At 50.4% G+C, this 19,678-nt stretch overlaps 2 protein-coding genes across 2 annotated transcripts in view; one reads left to right on the top strand and one right to left on the bottom strand.

Annotated features, from left to right (window-relative positions):
* LOC133359975 (uncharacterized) overlaps positions 1–19,678 on the bottom strand; it is a 341,563-nt gene that overhangs the window by 215,164 nt on the left and 106,721 nt on the right. The window lies entirely within an intron of this gene.
* Positions 12,406–19,678, top strand: part of LOC133359919 (mucin-5AC-like) — a 95,097-nt gene continuing 87,824 nt past the window's right edge. The window contains exons 1-5 of the mRNA XM_061578479.1: positions 12,406–12,562; positions 14,040–14,087; positions 15,371–15,439; positions 15,887–15,922; positions 17,400–17,444. Of these exons, the coding sequence (XP_061434463.1) occupies positions 14,045–14,087; positions 15,371–15,439; positions 15,887–15,922; positions 17,400–17,444 (193 nt within the window). The 5' untranslated portion in view covers positions 12,406–12,562; positions 14,040–14,044. The remainder of the gene's footprint in view (positions 12,563–14,039; positions 14,088–15,370; positions 15,440–15,886; positions 15,923–17,399; positions 17,445–19,678) is intronic.

Genomic DNA, 19,678 nt, shown 5'->3' with positions numbered 1-19,678 from the left:
TGACTATGCGCAACAGCCCCTGTGACCCCGCTATTCATGCTGTCTCGTGCCTCCCCTGCTTGCCCCGTTGACTCGTGGGGGTGTGTGTGGGGGGAAATGCGCCTCAACCGCGGTGGCCGAATGCCCCACGCCGCGACCACACCATATTAAGGCCGGCAGCAGCGCCGCGGTACCACGTAGCACGGGGGAGGTCATCCAATTCCCTGATCGCCGGAAACCGTGAGAATTAATCCCGATAAGGGTCTCTCGGATAAAAACCGGTCGATCAGGTAACCTTCCCTTCCAGCTCTATGGGGGGGGGGGGATGCGTGCGGGTGTGTGCTTATGTGGGGCGGGTGATGGGGGGCAGTGCGGTGGGGGAAGCCGGGCGGCTCCCTGGCTCGGCAGAGCGGCCCCGTCGCTGTGGCACCACACTGCACCATAGACTCAACACTGCATCATAGACTCAACACTGCACCATAGACTCAACACTGCACCATAGACTCAACACTGCACCACAGATTCAACACTCCACCATAGACTCAACACTGCACCATAGACTCAACACTGCACCATAGACTCCACACTGCACCATAGACTCAACACTGCACCACAGACTCAACACTGCACCATAGACTCAACACTGCTCATAGACTCAACACTGCTCATAGACTCAACACTGCACCATAGACTCAACACTGCACCATAGACTCAACACTGCACCACAGACAACACTCCACCATAGACTCAACACTGCACCATAAACTCAACACTGCACCATAGACTCCACACTGCACCATAGACTCAACACTGCACCACAGACTCAACACTGCTCATAGACTCAACACTGCTCATAGACTCAACACTGCACCATAGACTCAACACTGCACCATAGACTCAACACTCCACCATAGACTCAACACTGCACCATAGACTCAACACTGCACCATAGACTCAACACTGCACCATAGACTCAACACTGCACCATAGACTCAACACTGCACCATAGACTCAACACTGCACCATAGACTCAACGCCACCCATAGACTCAACACTGCACCACAGACTCAACACTGCACCATAGACTCAACACTGCACCATAGGCTCAACACTGCACCACAGACTCAACACTGCAGCATAGACACAGAGGCAGCAGCTTCGTCATCATCCACGGCATCATCGCCAGTAGTACGCAGTGACTCTTCGTCACCATTGTGTGAAGGCCCCATTGTCTACGCAGTCCATCTCTTCTCCCCCTCCCCCTCGACCCCTCCGACCCCAGGGCTCTGCATTGTCCAGAAACGCAAAGCGGCATCCCCCCCCATCCCCATTGTCTCCAAGGCGTCATTCACGGCGACAAGCGAGGGGACACCTCGTCGAGGTGTCATCATATACCCACCCACCCGTCCTTCTCCCCTAACCGCCCACTCACTCACCGGCTCACCCAGTCACTCGTCCACTCACCCAGTGAATCACTCACACACTCACTCAGTCACCCACTCACACAGTCAATCACTCACCCACTCACCCAGTCAATCACTCACCCAGTCAATCACTCTCCCACTCACCCAGTCAATCACTCACCCACTTACCCAGTCAATCACTCACCCAGTCAATCACTCACACACTCACTCAGTCACCCACTCACACAGTCAATCACTCACCCACTCACCCAGTCAATCACTCACCCAGTCAATCACTCTCCCACTCACCCAGTCAATAACTCACCCACTCACCCAGTCAATCACTCACCCACTCAGTCACCCACTCACCCAGTCAATCACTCACTCACTCAGTCACCCACTCACCCAGTCACCCACTCACCCAATCACTCACCCAGTCAATCACTCACCCAGTCAATCACTCACCCAGTCAATCACTCACCCACTCACCCAGTCAATCACTCACCCACTCACTCAGTCACCCACTCACCCAGCCGATCACTCACTCACTCACCCAGTCAATCACTCACCCAGTCAATCACTCACCCACTCACTCAGTCACCCAGTCAATCACTCACCCACTCACTCAGTCAATCACTCACACACTCACTCAGTCACCCACTCACCCAGTCAATCACTCTCCCACTCACCCAGTCAATCACTCACCCAGTCAATCACTCACCCAGTCAATCACTCACCCACTCACTCAGTCACCCACTCACCCAGTCAATCACTCACCCAGTCAATCACTCACCCAGTCAATCACTCACCCACTCACTCAGTCACCCACTCACCCAGTCAATCACTCACCCACTCACCCAGTCAATCACTCACCCACTTACCCAGTCAATCACTCACCCAGTCAATCACTCACACACTCACTCAGTCACCCACTCACCCAGTCAATCACTCACCCACTCACCCAGTCAATCACTCACCCACTTACCCAGTCAATCACTCACCCAGTCAATCACTCACACACTCACTCAGTCACCCACTCACCCAGTCAATCACTCACCCAGTCAATCACTCACCCACTCAGTCAATCACTCACCCACTCAGTCACCCACTCACCCAGTCAATCACTCACCCACTCACCCAGTCAATCACTCACCCAGTCAATCACTCACCCAGTCAATCATTCACCCACTCACCCAGTCAATCACTCACCCACTCACCCAGCCAATCACTCATTTAAGTGATCAAAACCTAACATAAAATTTAAACCCATCTATTATTATTTGCTTAGTATAGTCTAGTTCGTAAGTCTAGTTCGTATAGTCGAGTCAGTAATAGTCTAGTTAGTAAATCTAGTGAGTATAATATAGTTAGTAAGCAGTGGCGGCTGGTGATATTTATTTTTGGGGGGGCGCATTTTTTAAATTTTATTGAGGGGGGCAAATAAATATAAAGCAGTACCAAAAGCCATTTTGACTACTTGAATATAAATTTTGATGATCTTTATTTACATTTCAGACCAAAAGAAGTACCAAAAAGCATGTTTCCTACTTGAACATAAATGTTTCTCTTTTATATACATTTCAGACCAAAGTACCAAAAAGCATGTTTCCTACTTGAACATAAATGTTTCTCTTTTATATACATTTCAGACCAAAGTACCAAAAAGCATGTTTCCTACTTGAACATAAAAACGTTAGTTTCATGCTATTATCAATATGGCTGCGGCTACTTTCATGACGTTTGCATTTGTCAGAGAGATGTTTGAGGTCTCTTACCCCCGTCGTTGTCCACAAAACTTCAGTGCCGACACTTTGAAATAAAAGACAGGGAAAACAAAAAAGAGAATTGCTAACATCACATCCAGCCAGCCACCTCCGTTTCTCATAACAAGCGCGGGTGAAGCTTCGTGTGTAGCTTCGTCCTCTGTCACTGGCCTGCTGCTGGATTTGTAAATCGGGTTGGTCCGGTCCGAGATCCTTTATCTTTTTTATTTCTTCCAGCGAAAGCCTTGTGAAAGGGTTTTTTTGTAAATAAATTACAGAATTTGGATGAACTGCTGCCATTGTTTACACAAAAAATTTGATCAGCCTAGCAAGTGTCAAAGTGGTGTCGCCTTCGCACTCGCAGTAGTGGCCTACAGCGTAAATTTGAATGACAGGTGACGAGAACCAATCAGATTGGATAAAATAACATGTATCCAATTCTGATTGGCCAGGGACGCAACGACTTGCGCCCCGAGGAGAATCTTTAAGAAACCAATTAGAGACCAGCTTCAGGTCACATGCTGTCCGAAAATGTAAAGTCTCACATAGACATCCATTTGTCCGGCGCCCCGCATAAAACACATTGAAAAACATAGAAAATAGTTGACCGATTAAAGCCAGTTTTTATTAAATGCTGATGCTTTTCTTACTACCAGCCGGCACATCGTATGAAAAAAATATTTTATTTATGTATTTTTATATAAATTTTGTATATGTATATTTCTGGAATATTGATGGGGGCGGCGCCCCTGCGCCCTCTATTGACGAGCCGCCACTGTTAGTAAGTCTACTTAGTATACAGCGTGCTTCAGCCGCACCGAACTTCACAAAAATATTATTCAGGGCCTACCTTGGCTCCTCCCACCCTCAACCAGTATATATACAAATACTGTTTCTTGGAATTCCTCTCACTCGATACAGCTGTCGGGCTGTGACGGTTCCACTTGAAGACGGAAGCTTGTGTTGCCTCCGAAACGTCGTGATTTTTATTAAATTTTTTATTTTACTTTTATTAATTTTAATTTTTTACCTACGTGACTTTACCGAAAAAAACCTAAGAATATAGTAAGTCTAGTTAGTAAGTCTAAGTATCGTCTAGTTCATATAGTCGAGTTAGTAATAGTGGATCATCTCTCTCTCACTACTCTGGAACTTCCCCGATTGTAAAACGAGAAGTTCAAACCTTCTCGGGATTTTTTTTGTTCTCTCTCTTTCAAGGCGAAGCATTTACAACAATAACGAAAAGTAATAATCAGCAACATAATACTACATAGGGGCCGTCCATAAATGACGTCACGCACCTAGGGGGGGGGGTCAAATATTTGTGACGATGTGTGACGAGGGGGGGGGGGGAATGTGACGTCACGTCAAAATGCGCAACTTTAAATAAATATAGACAACACGTTCTACTTAGTTAAATATACTTTTTAATAAATGTTTTCTCTTCCAACATCAGAGTGCAGCACCACATTAAATACGCACTACAATAGTTTAAAGCGATTTGGGGGGGGGGGGGGGCAGAGCTTTGTGACGTCATATTTGACGCCGTGTGACGAAGGGGGGGGGGGTACAAAATCGTCCAAAATCGCGTGACGACATTTATCGACGGCCCCATAGTGATAGGGTTAGAGTGTGTCGCTACACGATATGTGATACTACAGTGAGGGAAAAAAGTCTTTGATCCCTAGCTGATTTTGTACGTTTGCCCACTGACAAAGAAATGATCAGTCTATAATTTTAATGGTAGGTTTATTTTAACAGTGAGAGACAGAATAACAACAACAAAATCCAGAAAAACGCATGTCGAAAATGTTATAAATTGATTTGCATTTTAATGAGGGAAATAAGTATTTGACCCCTCTGCAAAACATGACTGAGTACTTGGTGGCAAAACCCTTGTTGGCAATAACAGAGGTCAGACGTTTCTTGTTGTTGGCCACCAGGTTTGCACACATTTCAGGAGGGATTTTGTCCCACTCCTCTTTGCAGATCTTCTCCAAGTCATTAAAGTTTCGAGGCTGACGTTTGGCAACTCGAACTTTCAGCTCCCTCCACAGATTTTCTATGGGATTAAGGTCTGGAGACTGGTTAGGCCACTCCAGGACCTTAATGTGCTTCTTTTTGAGCCACTCCTTTGTTGCCTTGGCCGTGTGTTTGGGTCATTGTCATGTTGGAATACCCATCCACGACCCATTTTCAATGCCCTGGCTGAGGGAAGGAGGTTCTCACCCAAGATTTGACGGTACATGGCCCCGTCCATCGTCCCTTTGATGCGGTGAAGTTGTCCTGTCCCCTTAGCAGAAAAACACCCCCAAAGCATAATGTTTCCACCTCCATGTTTGACGGTGGGGATGGTGTTCTTGAAGTCATAGGCAGCATTCCTCCTCCTCCAAACACGGCAAGTTGAGTTGATGCCAAAGAGCTCCATTTTGGTCTCATCTGACCACAACACTTTCACCCAGTTGTCCTCTGAATCATTCAGATGTTCATTGGTAAACTTCAGACGGGCATGTATATGTGCTTTCTTGAGCAGGGGGACCTTGCAGGCGCTGCAGGATTTCAGTCCTTCACGGCGTAGTGTGTTACTGTGGGGGCCGTTGGCCCCCGGGGTCTCTCCCTCACGCATCCCCTATTCCGGTTGCGTTGCCGCACCACCCTATTTACCCGCTACGGTTTCGCTGGCATTCGAACGCGACGCCCCTACTGTTACAGCCTCGCGCCGCGCTCCCACACTGCGAGCATACGTGCGCACCGCATCGTCAATCAAGCGCCATACTCCCCCTCTTTACACCGCTACGTACACCTCTCGCACGCTGCGAGCGTGTGCCCGTCTATAGCCCTGTGCGGCACTCGCCTTCACGTCGAATAACCACGTGACCAATGCGCACCCGTATCCGACGCGTAACGAACGTATGCGCACTCACGCACACAGCTCCCCGCGGCACTCACTCACCACTGAATACTCGCGTTATTAAACGGGGGTCAGGGGTCGGAGGGCGAATGACGCTGCCCTCACGTACACAGCTCCCCGCGGCACTCACTCACCTGGCGAACCACTGTGTACACCCGCGCACCCACACGCTCAGCTCCGCGCAACGCTCACTCACGTGGCGAACCACTGTGTACACACGCGCACCCACGCGCTCAGCTCCGCGCAGAGCTCACTCACCTGGCGAACCACTGTGTACACACGCGCACCCACACGCTCAGCTCCGCGCAACGCTCACTCACCTGGCGAACCACTGTGTACACCCGCGCACCCACACGCTCACACTGCTCGACAAGATCACGCGAGGCCACGCTTCGCTATTAATTATTTATTATCTGCTACCTGCGAATGGAGGTTAAATCAGTGAGTCGACGAGGCTGGCCTATCCTACTTCCCCTGGACCTATTCCCTATTTATCGGCTTACAATACCCTGTCACCTTGCTACTCACGGCTCGAAGTATTCGGCGTCCTGTGGTTTTTCCTCTATGCCGTCGGGACACGTCACGCGGACGTCCGGAGGGCAGAGCTGGGAGCCGACTTGCACGCGTGCCTCTTGAAGAGAAGTGAGACTTTCTACCTTGCTGCGATCCTTTTTATCCTCTGTCCCGTACTTCCGAAGGCTCTCCGCTCATGAGTGGCGCATATGCTAATTAATGCTCTACTGGCGTGGCGTACACTCTAAACAATGGCTCGCGTCCCTCTTGTACGAGCATGGCGGCTCGGCGGCGCCTCCACGGCGCTTTTGTTATGCTAATCGGATGTGCTGCGGCGCCGATTCCAAACACGCTCCTGTATTAATCTCCCTCTCATGCATGGCGCCGCGCTCCTGCGCACCCTAAACTATGCCGCCCCGTCCCTCCTCCGCCTGTCTCGTCGACCCGTGGGGGTGCGTGTGGGGGGAAATGCGCCTCAACCGCGGTGGCCGAATGCCCCACGCCGCGACCATACCATATTAAGGCTGGTCGCAGCGCCGCGGCGCAACGTAGCACGGGGGAGGTCGTCCAATTCCCTGATCGCCGGAAACCGTGAGAGTTAATCCCGATAAGGGTTTCTCAGATAAAAACCGGCTGATCAGGTGATCTCCCCTTCCAGCTCTATGGGTGGGGAAAAATGCGTGTGGGTGTGTTCATGTGAGGTGAGGGGGACGCGGGGTTGGCTCCGTTGCTTGGTGGTGGCGAGGTCGGGGATTGGGCGCCTGCCGAACGGCTTCGTGGTGGCGGCATCGCATTACCAACTGTTTTCTTGGTGACTATGGTCCCAGCTGCCTTGAGATCATTGACAAGATCCTCCCATGTAGTTCTGAGCTGATTCCTCACCGTTCTCATGATCATTGCTACTCCACGAGGTGAGATCTTGCATGGAGCCCCAGGCCGAGGGAGATTGACAGTTCTTTTGTGTTTCTTCCATTTGCGAATAATCGCACCAACTGTTGTCACCTTCTCACCAAGCTGCTTGGCGATGGTCTTGTAGCTCATTCCAGCCTTGTGTAGGTAACACGTTGAGATTAGGAGCACAATCTTAAAGGGAGTGCTCCTCATCTCAGCTTGTTACCTGTATAAAAGACACCTGGGAGCCAGAAATCTTTCTGATTGAGAGGGGGTCAAATACTTATTTCCCTCATTAAAATGCAAATCAATTTATAACATTTTTGACATGCGTTTTTCTGGATTTTGTTGTTGTTATTCTGTCTCTCACTGTTCAAATTAACCTACCATTAAAATTATAGACTGATAATTTCTTTGTCAGTGAGCAAACGTACAAAATCAGCAGGGGATCAAATACTTTTTTCCCTCACTGTATAGTGTACTTTATAGTAGTGTAGTGTATAGTGTACTTTGTAGTAGTGCAGTAGTGGAGTGTATAGTGTATTTTATAGTAGTGCAGTAGTGGAGTGTATAGTGTATTTTATAGTAGTGTATATGTAGTGAGTTTTGTGGACTCTCAGGTGCAAGAGGCGCTCGTGAGCAGCCCAAACAGCCTTTCCGCGCAGAGCGGTTGACACAACAATCTTATATTGGCGAGAGCTACCGTCCAAGGCCACCAACAGCCCATTGCGCAGAATGACGGGCGCGAACTCCTCGCTAATCTGTACGTCCCGTAGTCGCTCAGCGAGGCGGCGTGACTTAACGGGGTAGTCGTCCTCCATTTGGGGGCGCCTCCCAGTCCGTGAGGCATAAATCGAGCAACGCATCTCGAGCGGACAGCCCGTTCGGCTCCTCAGAGGAGCCACCCCCAGGAGCGGCCACCTCAGCTGCAGCAACAAGTGGCGTGGGGTGCGTAGGAACAACGGGCTGCTTGCATCGGCCGGAACCCGAAAAGCACGCACACCTGTTGCCAGCGGGCAGCCGCGACAAGGCGTCGGCGTTCGAATGTTTCGTTCCTTTCCGATAGGTTACCGTAAACGAGCAGTCCTGCAGGACCTCGTGCCAGTGGGACAATTGGCCGGACGGTTGGTCAATCCTCAAGGCATATTGTAACACCGCATGGTCGGAATGTACAGTAAAATGCCTACTGTATAAATACGGCTGGTATTGCTGGATAAAGAATACAATGGCCAACAGCTCATGGCGAGTTACGCAGGAGCGTTGCTCTCCCGGAGATAAAACCTGCTGCCATAAGCGACAACCCTTTCGACCCCGTCGATAACCTGGGACAGCACACCGCCGATGCCAGTATTACTGGCATCTGTGTCGAGAATAAACGGCCGTGCGAAGTCAGGGTAGCACAGGGGAGGGGCATTCACAAGGGCATCTCGAAGCGCTCTGAATGCGGCCTCCCTCTCCTGTCCCCAATGGAACTTTTGCCCCTTTGCCGTCAGGGCATGAAGGGGTTTAGCTATTAATACAAATCCCGCAACAAATCGTCGATAGTATGAAGCGAAGCCAATGAAGCTTCTAACTTCTCTCACAGAAGTGGGAGTCGGCCATGTACGCGCGCAGCTCGTTTTCTCAGGGCCAGTTGCGATGTCCGACTGGCTGACAAAATTTCCCAGGTAACGCACCAATTCCCGCAAGAGGTGGCATTTTTCCAGTTTAAATTTGAGATTAGCTGCTCGCATTTTTGACAAATACAGCCCTGAGATGAATGTATGGCTCAAGAAAATTACATAATCGAGGTAAATAAGACATGAGTCCCACTGCAGCCCAGCGAGAACCAGTTCCATGAGACGCTGGAACATCGCTGGGGCCGAATGGAGGCCCATAGGCAGCCAATTTACTTATAAGAGGCCCTGTGGCGTGCGAAAAGCGGTTTTAGGTTTGGACGCCTCATCCAAGGGCAGTTGTCAAAATCTGAACAAAAGGTCCAGTGTAGAAAAATATCGTGCCCCCACTAAGGCATCCAGCGACTCGTCCATTCCAGGAAGCGGATACACATCTGCTGCGGAGATTTTGTTAAGTTTCCGAAAATCTACACAGAATCTCAAAGAGCCATTGTGCTTCTTGTCGAGTACAATTGGGGCTCCCCATGGGCTGGTAGATGGGGAAATAATGTCCGCGGCTAAAGTGTATAGTGCAGTGTATAGTGCAGTGAATAGTGCAGTGTATAGTGCAGTGCATAGTGTAGTGTATAGTGGTGTAGTGTATAGTGTAGTGTACAGTGTAGTGTATAGTGTAGTGTATAGTAGTGTAGTGTATAGTGTAGTGTATAGTGTAGTGTATAGTAGTGTAGTGTATACTGTAATGTATAGTAGTGTAGTGTATAGTGTAGTGTATAGTGTAGTGTATAATGTAGTGTGTTTGTCTGTTGAAGTGGGAGAGGGGGAGGGGGGGTGACTCCCCCATTGTTGCGTGCGGGCTACCCCCCGTGTGACGTCACCACAGCCGTGCCTCGTGCTGCCCGGGTGGGGTAGCCCGGGTATCGTTGGAATGCCCCTGGGCCCCTCCCCCCGTCCCCCCTCCCCCCCTCTTTCCCCTCCACACCTCCTTCTGCCCCCTTCTCCGGTTTTTCCCCGGCACATTTAGAAGCAACTTGTGTATGTGTTTGTATGTGTGTGTATGTATGTGTTTGTATGTATGTGTGTATGTTTTGTATGTATTTGTATGTATGTGTTTGTATGTATTTGTATGTGTGTGTATGTATGTGTATGTATGTGTGTGTATATATGCGTATGCATGTGTGGATGTATGTATATATGTGTATGTATGTGTGTGTATGTGTGTATGTGTTTGTGTGTATGTGTGTGTTTGTATGTGTGTATGTATGTATGTGTGTATGTATGTGTGTGTATGTGTGTGTATATATGTGTGTATGTGTATGTATGTGTGTATGTATGTGTATGTATGTATGTGTTTGTATGTATTTGTATGTGTGTGTATGTATGTGTATGTATGTGTGTGTATGTATGTGTATGTATTTGTCTGTGTGTGTATATGTGTGTATGTATATGTGTGTATGTACGTGTGTGTATGTGTGGAACTTCTTTTTCACACACTACGTAGCCAACCGTGCTAATCGGAGGTTTAGAACAATATGGCTGCCATACACTTACACGTGATGATGACGACATCAGCCACTAGGCTGAGCTGCTGTCATTTGTGAGGGCCACGTGGCTTCTGCACACAGCTCAGTGGGGCCTTAGCTGGTAACAATAAACATGGTTTAGTTTTAGTTTGGGTCTCTATGAGTGTGGGTCTCTATGAGTGTGGGTCTGTAGGTTTCTATGAGTATGGGTCTCTATGTATATGGGTTTCTGTGGGTCTCTATGAGGATGGGTCTCTATGTATATGGGTCTCTGTGGGTCTCTATGATTATGGATCTCTATGAGTATGGGTCTCTGTGGGTCTCTATGAGTATGGGTCTCTATGAGTACGGGTCTCTGTGGGTCTCTATGAGTATGGGTCTCTATGAGTATGGGTCTCTATGAGTATGGGTTTCTGTGGGTCTCTATGAGTATGGGTTTCTATGAGAATGGGTCTCTGTGGGTCTCTGAGTATGGGTTTCTATGAGAATGGGTCTCTGTGGGTCTCTATGAGTAAGGGATTTCTATGAGTATGGGTTTCTGTGGGTCTCTATGGGCCAGGCCACTTCTGAGAAAAGCGAGCTGCACCTCAGTGCTATCCCTCTCCCCTGCAACATTCATTGGCTGAGGGGAGGGGGCGGTTGCGTTGGCCGATTCACTTCGGCCGGACGCACGTGGACACGCGCCTCGCTCGCCCTGGACCTGTGCCGAGAATACGACGGGGATCACCACGATAATGAGGATGATAATGAGCTCATTGCACACAAGGTCAAGCCCATTGTGCCTCTAAGTGCGGGGAGCCACGCACCCTCGCGTCTCGCTACAATGGGGGGGGGGTGGGGGTGAAGAGGCTCGCTCATTGGAGTTGGCCAATTACTCGCTCCGCAATTCACCATTGTGCCGTGGTGCTACTGATGCTGCTATTAGCTGTGCGTGTGTGAGTGTGTACCTGTGTGTACCTGTGTGTGTGTGAGTGTGTACCTGTGTGTACCTGTGTGTACCTGTGTGTGTGTGTACCTGTATGTGTACCTGTGTGTGTGTACCTGTGTGTGTGTACCTGTGTGAGTGTGTATCTGTGTGTGTACCTGTGTATGCGTGTGTACCTGTGTGTACCTGTGTGTGTACCTGTGTGTGTACCATGTGTGTGTGTACCTGTGTGTGTGTACCTGTGTGTACCTGTGTGTGTACCTGTGTGTGTACCTGTGTGTGTGTGTACCTGTGTGTGTGTGTACCTGTGTGTGTGTATGTATTTGTGTGTATGTATGTGAGTGTACCTGTGGAGAGCGGTGGTGTAGCAGTTAGCGCACTGCGATACGAACCTGGCGACCCGGGTTCGATTCCTGCTCACGGCCAACACCGGTGACGATTACCTGAACCATTCCAGGGCCTCCCCTAGGTCGACTCAACCCCAAATGAGTACCTGGTGTAGCGGTGTGTAGTGAACATCGCCACTGGGGAGACAAAGGCGGCCGGGCGTGGTGCTGGCCACCCACCCCCTCGTGTGCCACAGCGCCGGTAGCCTTAGTAGGTGCTGCTCACTAACAGCCTGTTAGAGGCTACACGGGGGATCTTTTTGTGTGTGAGTGTGCATGTCAGTGTACCTGTGTGTGAGTGTGTGTGTGAGTGTACATGTGTACCTGCGTGTAATTGAATGGGGTAATTAGACTAATAGCGATTCTATTGTTTGGGTCATGCCCAATGCGCTGGTGATTCACCTGGTCAGTCAATACCTGGAGAGTCCCTTACGTGTGTGTGGTGTGTGTATATATAGAGGCTGTGTGATCACCACCAACCTGTGTGTGAGTCTGCTCTCGAGTGTGAGTCCGTGAGTCTCACAGTGTGAGTCTGTGTTAGAGAGTGCGTGTGTCTGTGTTACAGAGAGTGTGTGTGTGTGTGTGTTGGTCAGCGTGTGTTGGAGTCTGCATTTCTCATTCACCACTGTGAGAGCATCAGGCTCGCAGTGAAACGGTGAGTGAGTGTGAGAGTGTGCCACAGTGAGTGTCTGTGTGTGTCTCTGTCTGTCTGTGTGTGTGTGCGCGTGTGTCTATGTGTGTCTCTGTCTGTCTGTGTGTCTGTGTGTGTCTCTGTCTGTCTGTGTTTGTGTGTGTCTCTGTCTGTCTGTGTGTCTGTGTGTCTCTGTCTGTCGACTCAGCCTTAAATGAGTACCTGGTGCGGTGTGTAAACATCGTCACTAGGGAGACAAAGGCGGTCGGGCGTGGTGCTGGCCACCCACCCCCTCGTGTACCGTTCTGGCCTTCATAGGTGCTCGCTAACAGCACTTGCCCCTACAGTCTGTTCAGGCTATACGGGGGATCTTTGTCTTTGTCTCTGTCTGTCTGTGTGTCTGTGTGTGTATCTGTCTGTGTGTCTGTGTGTGTCTCTGTCTGTGTGTCTGTGTATCTGTGTGTGTCTCTCTCTGTCTGTGTGTCTGTGTGTGTCTCTGTCTGTCTGTGTGTCTGTGTGTGTCTCTGTCTGTCTGTGTGTCTGTGTGTGTCTCTGTCTGTCTATGTGTCTGTGTGTGTCTCTGTCTGTTTGTGTGTCTGTGTGTGTCTCTGTCTGTCTGTATGTCTGTGTGTGTTTCTGCCTGTCTGTGTGTCTGTGTGTGTCTCTGTGTGTCTGTGTGTCTGTGTCTCTGTCTGTTTGTGTGTCTGTGTGTGTCTCTGTCTGTCTGTATGTCTGTGTGTGTCTCTGTCTGTCTGTGTGTGTCTCTGTGTGTCTGTGTGTCTCTGTCTGTCTGTGTGTCTGTGTGTGTCTCTGTCTGTCTGTGTGTCTGTGTGTGGGGAGGAGTAGTGTAGCGGTTAGCGCTGCGCTGCGCTACGAACCCGGCCACCCGATTTCCCGTTCACGGCCGACACCGGTGACGATTGTCTTAACGGGTCCCGGGCCTCCCCTAGGTCGACTCAACCTCAAATGAGTATCTGGTGCGTAAAAACATCACCACTGGGGAGACAAAGGCGGCCGGGCGTGGTGTTGGCTACCGACCCCCTCGTGTGCCGTTCCGGCCTTCATAGGTGCTCGCTAACAGCACTGGCCCCTACAGTCTGTTGAGGCTATACGGGGGATCTTTTTTGGTTGTGACACATTGTGTGTGTGAGTGTCACAGTGTGAGTGTGTGTGTCACATTGTGAGTGAGTGCCACTGTGTGTGTGTGTCACAGTGTGTGAGTGTCACATTGTGTGTGTATGTCACATTGTGAGTGAGTGTCACGGTGTGTGTGTCACAGTGTGTGTGTCACTGTGTGTGTTACAGTGAGTGTGTGTGTCACATTGTGAGTGAGTGTCACGGTGTGTGTGTGTCACTGTGTGTGTGTGTCACTGTGTGTGTCACTGTGTGTGTGTCAATGTGTGTGTGTCACTGTGTGTGTGTCACACTGTGTGTGTCACTGTGTGTGTGTGTCACTGTGTGTGTGTCACTGTGTGTGTGTCACTGTGTGTGTGTTTCACAGCCAAGATGAGACTGCACTGGGCTGCCGTCGCTCTGCTCTGCTTGGCTGGTGAGTCGTTATCCCTCACTCACTCACCCACACACTCACTCACTCACCCACACACTCACTCACTCACCCACACACTCACTCACTCACTCACCCACACACTCACTCACTCACCCACACACTCACTCACTCACTCTCTCACTCACTCACTCTCTCACTCACTCACCCACACACTCACTCACTCACTCGCTCATTCACTCACTCTCTCACTCACTCACTCTCTCACTCACTCACTCTCTCACTCACTCACTCACTCTCTCACTCACTCACTCAATCTCTCACTCACTCTCTCTCACTCACTCACTCTCTCACTCACTCACACACTCACTCACTCACACCCACTCACTCACTCACACTCACTCACTCTCTCATTCACTCACTCTCTCACTCTCTCACACTCACACTCTTACTCACTCACTCTCTCACTCACTCACTCTCTCCCTCACTCTCTCACTCACTCTCTCACTCACTTTCTCACTCTCTCACTCACTCTCTCACTCACTCTCTCTCACTATCTCAAGCAGAGGCTAAGCCCGGGAAATTGTGACGTGCAGAACACGTGGCACTGTGACGATGCATGAATGAGTGGCTGAGTGTGTGGTGAGTGAGTAAGGGGGTGAGTGAGTAAGTAAGAGGGTGAGTGAGTGAGTGAGTGAATGGACGAGTCATTTGTTGAATGAGTGAGTGAGTGGATGGGTGAGTGGTGATTGTGGTGATGGTGGTGATGATGATTGTGTGGTGCTGATGGTGGTGATGATGAGTGTGTGGTGGTGGTGGTGATGATGATTGTGTGGTGGTGGTGGTGGTGGTGATGATGATTGTGTGGTGGTGGTGGTGGTGATGATGATTGTGTGGTGGTGGTGGTGGTGATGATGATTGTGTGGTGGTGGTGATGATGATTGTGTGGTGATGATGATTGTGTGGTGGTGGTGATGATGATTGTGTGGTGGTGGTGGTGATGATGATTGTGTGGTGGTGGTGATGATGATTGTGTGGTGGTGGTGATGATGATTGTGTGGTGGTGGTGATGATGATTGTGTGGTGATGATGATTGTGTGGTGGTGGTGATGATGATTGTGTGGTGGTGGTGGTGGTGATGATGATTGTGTGGTGGTGGTGGTGATGATGATTGTGTGGTGGTGGTGGTGATGATGATTGTGTGGTGGTGGTGATGATGATTGTATGGTGGTGGTGGTAATGGTGGTGGTGGTGGTTTTGTCGTGGCATGAGCCACAACTCGTGAGGTGTCTCGTGGTGACCCCCTCGTGTCTGTGCGCTGTGCTCAGTGCTGAACGCGGCGGCCTCCAACAACCAGAAGGAGACTTCCACCCCGACTGCAGCAGCAGCATTGACCCGTGAGTTCAACTCTCACACCACAGCCAGGGAGAGGGTGGACGACTGCGTAAGTGGTGGGTGGGTGACCCAGTGGGTGGGTGGGTGAGTGAGTGGGTTGGTGAGTGGGTGAGTGGGTGAGTGGGTGAGTGAGTGGGTGAGTGAGTGGATGAGTGGGTGAGTGTGTGACAAAGTGGGTGTGTGGGTGAGTGGGTGGGTGAGCCGGTGAGTCATTGGGTGGTGAGTGAGTGGGTGAGTGGGTGGATGGGTGAGTGGGTAGGTGAGTGGTTGGGTGAGTCATTAGGTGAGTGAGTGGGTAGGTGAGTGGGTGGGTGGGTGAGTGGGTGGGTGAGTAGGTGAGTGAGTGGGTGAGTCACTGGGTGAGTGAGTGGGTGAGTCATTGGGTGAGTGGGTGAGTCATTGGGTGAGTGGGAGGGTGAGTGAGATCTTTGTCTTTGTGTCTGTTTCAGAAACAGCTTCGCAAGCAGCAAAGGAGATCAAAGCGAGTGTGTGACTCACGCAACATCGCCCACCCACAACAACCAAAACCACCACCACACGAATCATCACCACCACCACCACCACACACCACAATCACCACCACCACCACACAATCACCATCACCACCACCACACAATCACCACCACCACACGAATCATCACCACCACCACCACACACCACAATCACCACCACCACCACACAACCACCACCATCACAGACAATCACCACCACACACACCACCACCAACAAACCACCACCACACAATCACCACCACCATCACAATCACCACCACACACACCACCACCACCACCACACAATCACCACCACCACCACCACACCCAATCATCACCAGCACCGTTACCATCACCATCAATATCACACAATCACCACTACCACACAATCATCACCATCACTACCACGACCACAAAATCACCACCACCCCACAATCATCACTACCACCGCCATCACACAATAATCACCACAAAAAACAAAGATCCCCCCTATAGCCTTAGCAGACTGTGGGGGCAAGTGCTGTCAGCAGTACCGATGAAGGCTGGCACCGTGGCACACGAGAGGAATGGGTGGCCTTTGTCTCCCTTGCGCACCACTGCACCACTCTTTAGTTCTTTCGGTAAAGTCACGTCGAAAGAAAATACATTAAATAATAATAGAATACGACGTTTCGATTGCAACGCAAGCAACCGTCATCAGGTAAGAATGAATAAGAAAATAAACCTAGTAAACTTAAAAATATAATGCAATACAACACAGCGAGTCGGCCAACACAACAGTCAACACCCTACCGGGTTGATTACGTTCTTACAAAGATTGCTACATTTGAGAGAGAGACAAAACACAGACACGGAAACACACAAACAGACACACAAGCAGAGAGAGACACACACAGAGAAAAACACACACAGAGACACACAGAGAGATACACACACACAGAGACTCACACGTAGACACACAGACAGACACACAAACAGAGAGAGAGACTCACACAGAGACACACAAGCAGAGAGAGACTATGTGGGTCTCTATAGGTCTCTAGAACTATGTGGTTCTCTATGAGTATGGGTCTCTGTGGGTCTCTATGAGTGGAGTGTGGGTGTCTATGAGTGTGGGTCTCTGAGTATGGGTCTCTGAGTATGGGTCTCTGTGGGTCTCTATGAATATGGGTCTCTATGGGTCTCTGTGCGTCTATTTGAGTATAGGTTTCTGTGGGTCTCTATGAGTCTCTGGAACTCTGTGGGTCTCTATGATTATGGGTCTCTGTGGGTCTCTATAAGTATGGGTCTCTGTGGGTATCTATGAGTATGGATCTCTGTGGGTCTCTGTGGGTCTCTGGACCTCTGTGGGTCGCGATGGGTATGGGTCTTGAGTCTCGGTGAGGCCGCGATGGGTTAACGAGTGGGGTGGTGGTAGTCGTCGTCGTGATGGCAGTAACAACACACACGCATTGACCCCTGTGTGTTGCAGATAAGGAGAGTGACGTCACAAAGACATCCACAGATGCCATGCCCAGTGAGTACAGCGTGCGTGTGTGTGTAGTGTGTGTGTGTATGTGTGTGAAAATATCAAATGAAGCTTGTGCCGGAGGCCCTGGGGGGACAGGCATCTATGACATATCCTGGCCAAACCCCATTTGGTGGAGCCAGGAGATTGAATCCGTACCCTCGGGATTCCTCCAGAAACAGCAAAAAACCACTACGGGTGGCCATGTGGAATGTTCGAACGCTCACTGCAGAGGAGAGGCTGCCACTCCTCTGTCGGGAGCTGGACCGGCACCGCCTGGATCTCTGTGGGATTTAGGAGGTCCGGTGGATCGGCTCTGGCTCCTGCCACCATGAGGGGTGGACAGTCCTCTACTCTGGGTAGGAGACTGCCAAACAACAGGGAGTGGCTCTTCTTCTGAACAAAAGAATGAGGAGGGAAATCCGTCAGCCGGGAAAACATCGTGGGACAAAGTGGGAATGACTCTGCTTAGGTTGTGGTGTCTCAAATATTGGAAGAAATCACCCCCTGTGAGTGGCTGGCTGAGGTGCCATCTGTTGAGGAAGTACTGAAGGCGATCCGGAGTCTGAGACCCGGAAAAGCACCGGGCAGAGATGATCTCCCAAGTGAAATGCTGAGGGAAGGTGGCATTTGTGCACAGACTGCCCTACATGACATCATAACAGTCTTGACCACTGGATAGGTTCCACAGGATTGGAAGGATGCCCTGGTGGTCCCCCTCTTTAAGAAGGGGGACCGCACGGACTGTAACAACTACAGGGGCATCTCACTCCTCAGTGTGCCGGATAAGGTCCTGGTAAGGATTATTCAACATCGCCTTGCTAGGCACGCTGAGGAGAGGCTTGTGGAGCCCCAATGTGGCTTCAGAAAAGGGCTGTCCTGCACAGATGCCATATTTTATGTCCATCTGCAACAGGAGAGGTGTAGGGAATTCCAACAAGACCTACATCTCTGCTTTATTGACCTGGTCAAGGCCTATGATACCATCAGTAGGCCTTGGCTCTGGGTTCTTCTTCGTGCTTTTAGAGTCCCTGACTCTGCTCACGATCATTAAGGACCTTCATGATGGTGAGCGGGCCCGGGTAAAACTATGTGGCCGATAGTCGGAGTCATTCTCTTTTCACCTTGGGGTGCGACAGGGATGTCCTCTGGCTCCCACATTATTTAACATCTATTTCGACCACGTAGTTCGTGAAGCCTTCAATAGCTGTACCGGGGAAATTTCCATTTGGTACAGATATAATGGGAGGCTGATCGATGCCCGGGTGCGGTCAAGAGATGGCTCCCTATTGATAAACCACGTTATGTATGCCGATGATTTGGTAATTGCTGCTCATTCAGAGAAGGAGTTGGAGACACTGCTGCTGAACCTGGAGTGTGCCACTAAGACGTGGGGCCTTACCATCAGCCCCACCAAAACTAAGCCCATGCCTGGGTATTTTGTACCATCGGACAATCCACCCACACAACTCCCAATTGGTGATAGGGCAGTTGTGGAGATTGTTTGAGTTTCCCATACCTGGGCAGTGTGCTCATGAACGGCTCCAGTTTAACAGCAGAGGTCTCACTCCGAATTAGTCGAGCAGCATTATCTTTTCATCGGTTGCGTAACGCTGTGTGGAAGCTACCTGGTCTGTCACTCCACACAAAGCTTCAGGTCTTCTCGGCCACAGTCATTCCCTCCCTTCTCTACGCTTGCAAAACGTGGACCCCCCTAATGGGACATCTTTGCCGGTTAGAAACATTTAGGCTGGCCTGCCTACTATCCATCCTGGGCTTAACCAGGCTGGATTGTGTCAGGAGCTCTTAAATCTTTAAAATATCTGGGCAAAGTCCCATCGGTGAGCTCCTCCGGCAGGTAAGGCTGCGTTGGCTCGGTCATGTAGCCCACATGCCCAGCCACCGCATGCCTAAACAGCTTTTGTTCAGCCGGATAGAGGGGGCTAAACCGGCGCGGCACGGGCTAGAGAGGAGATGGAGTGATGTGGTACCGGAGGACGTGGAGCTGAGTGGACCAGCCGATGACTGGTACCAGCGGTGTCAAGATCGGCCTTTGTGGAGGAGGCTCGTGAAGGACACTACTGGGCAGTTGGAGGCAGTCGTCCTCCAACAACAACGGAGGGCGGAGGAGCGACGCTCCCAACAACGAGCGGAGCGCCGGGTGGCTAAAGCACAGCAAGTTGGCACAGTAGGGAGCACAGGTGGTGCATCAGCCAGTCATCTCAGTCAGTCGACCCGTGGCA

Source organism: Lethenteron reissneri, chromosome 66, assembly GCF_015708825.2.
Source record: "Lethenteron reissneri isolate LAM-NWPU_2019-01 chromosome 66, ASM1570882v1, whole genome shotgun sequence".
NCBI lineage: Eukaryota > Metazoa > Chordata > Hyperoartia > Petromyzontiformes > Petromyzontidae > Lethenteron > Lethenteron reissneri.
Note: the sequence above shows the minus strand (reverse complement) of the source record. Positions and strands in the feature narration are given on the sequence as shown.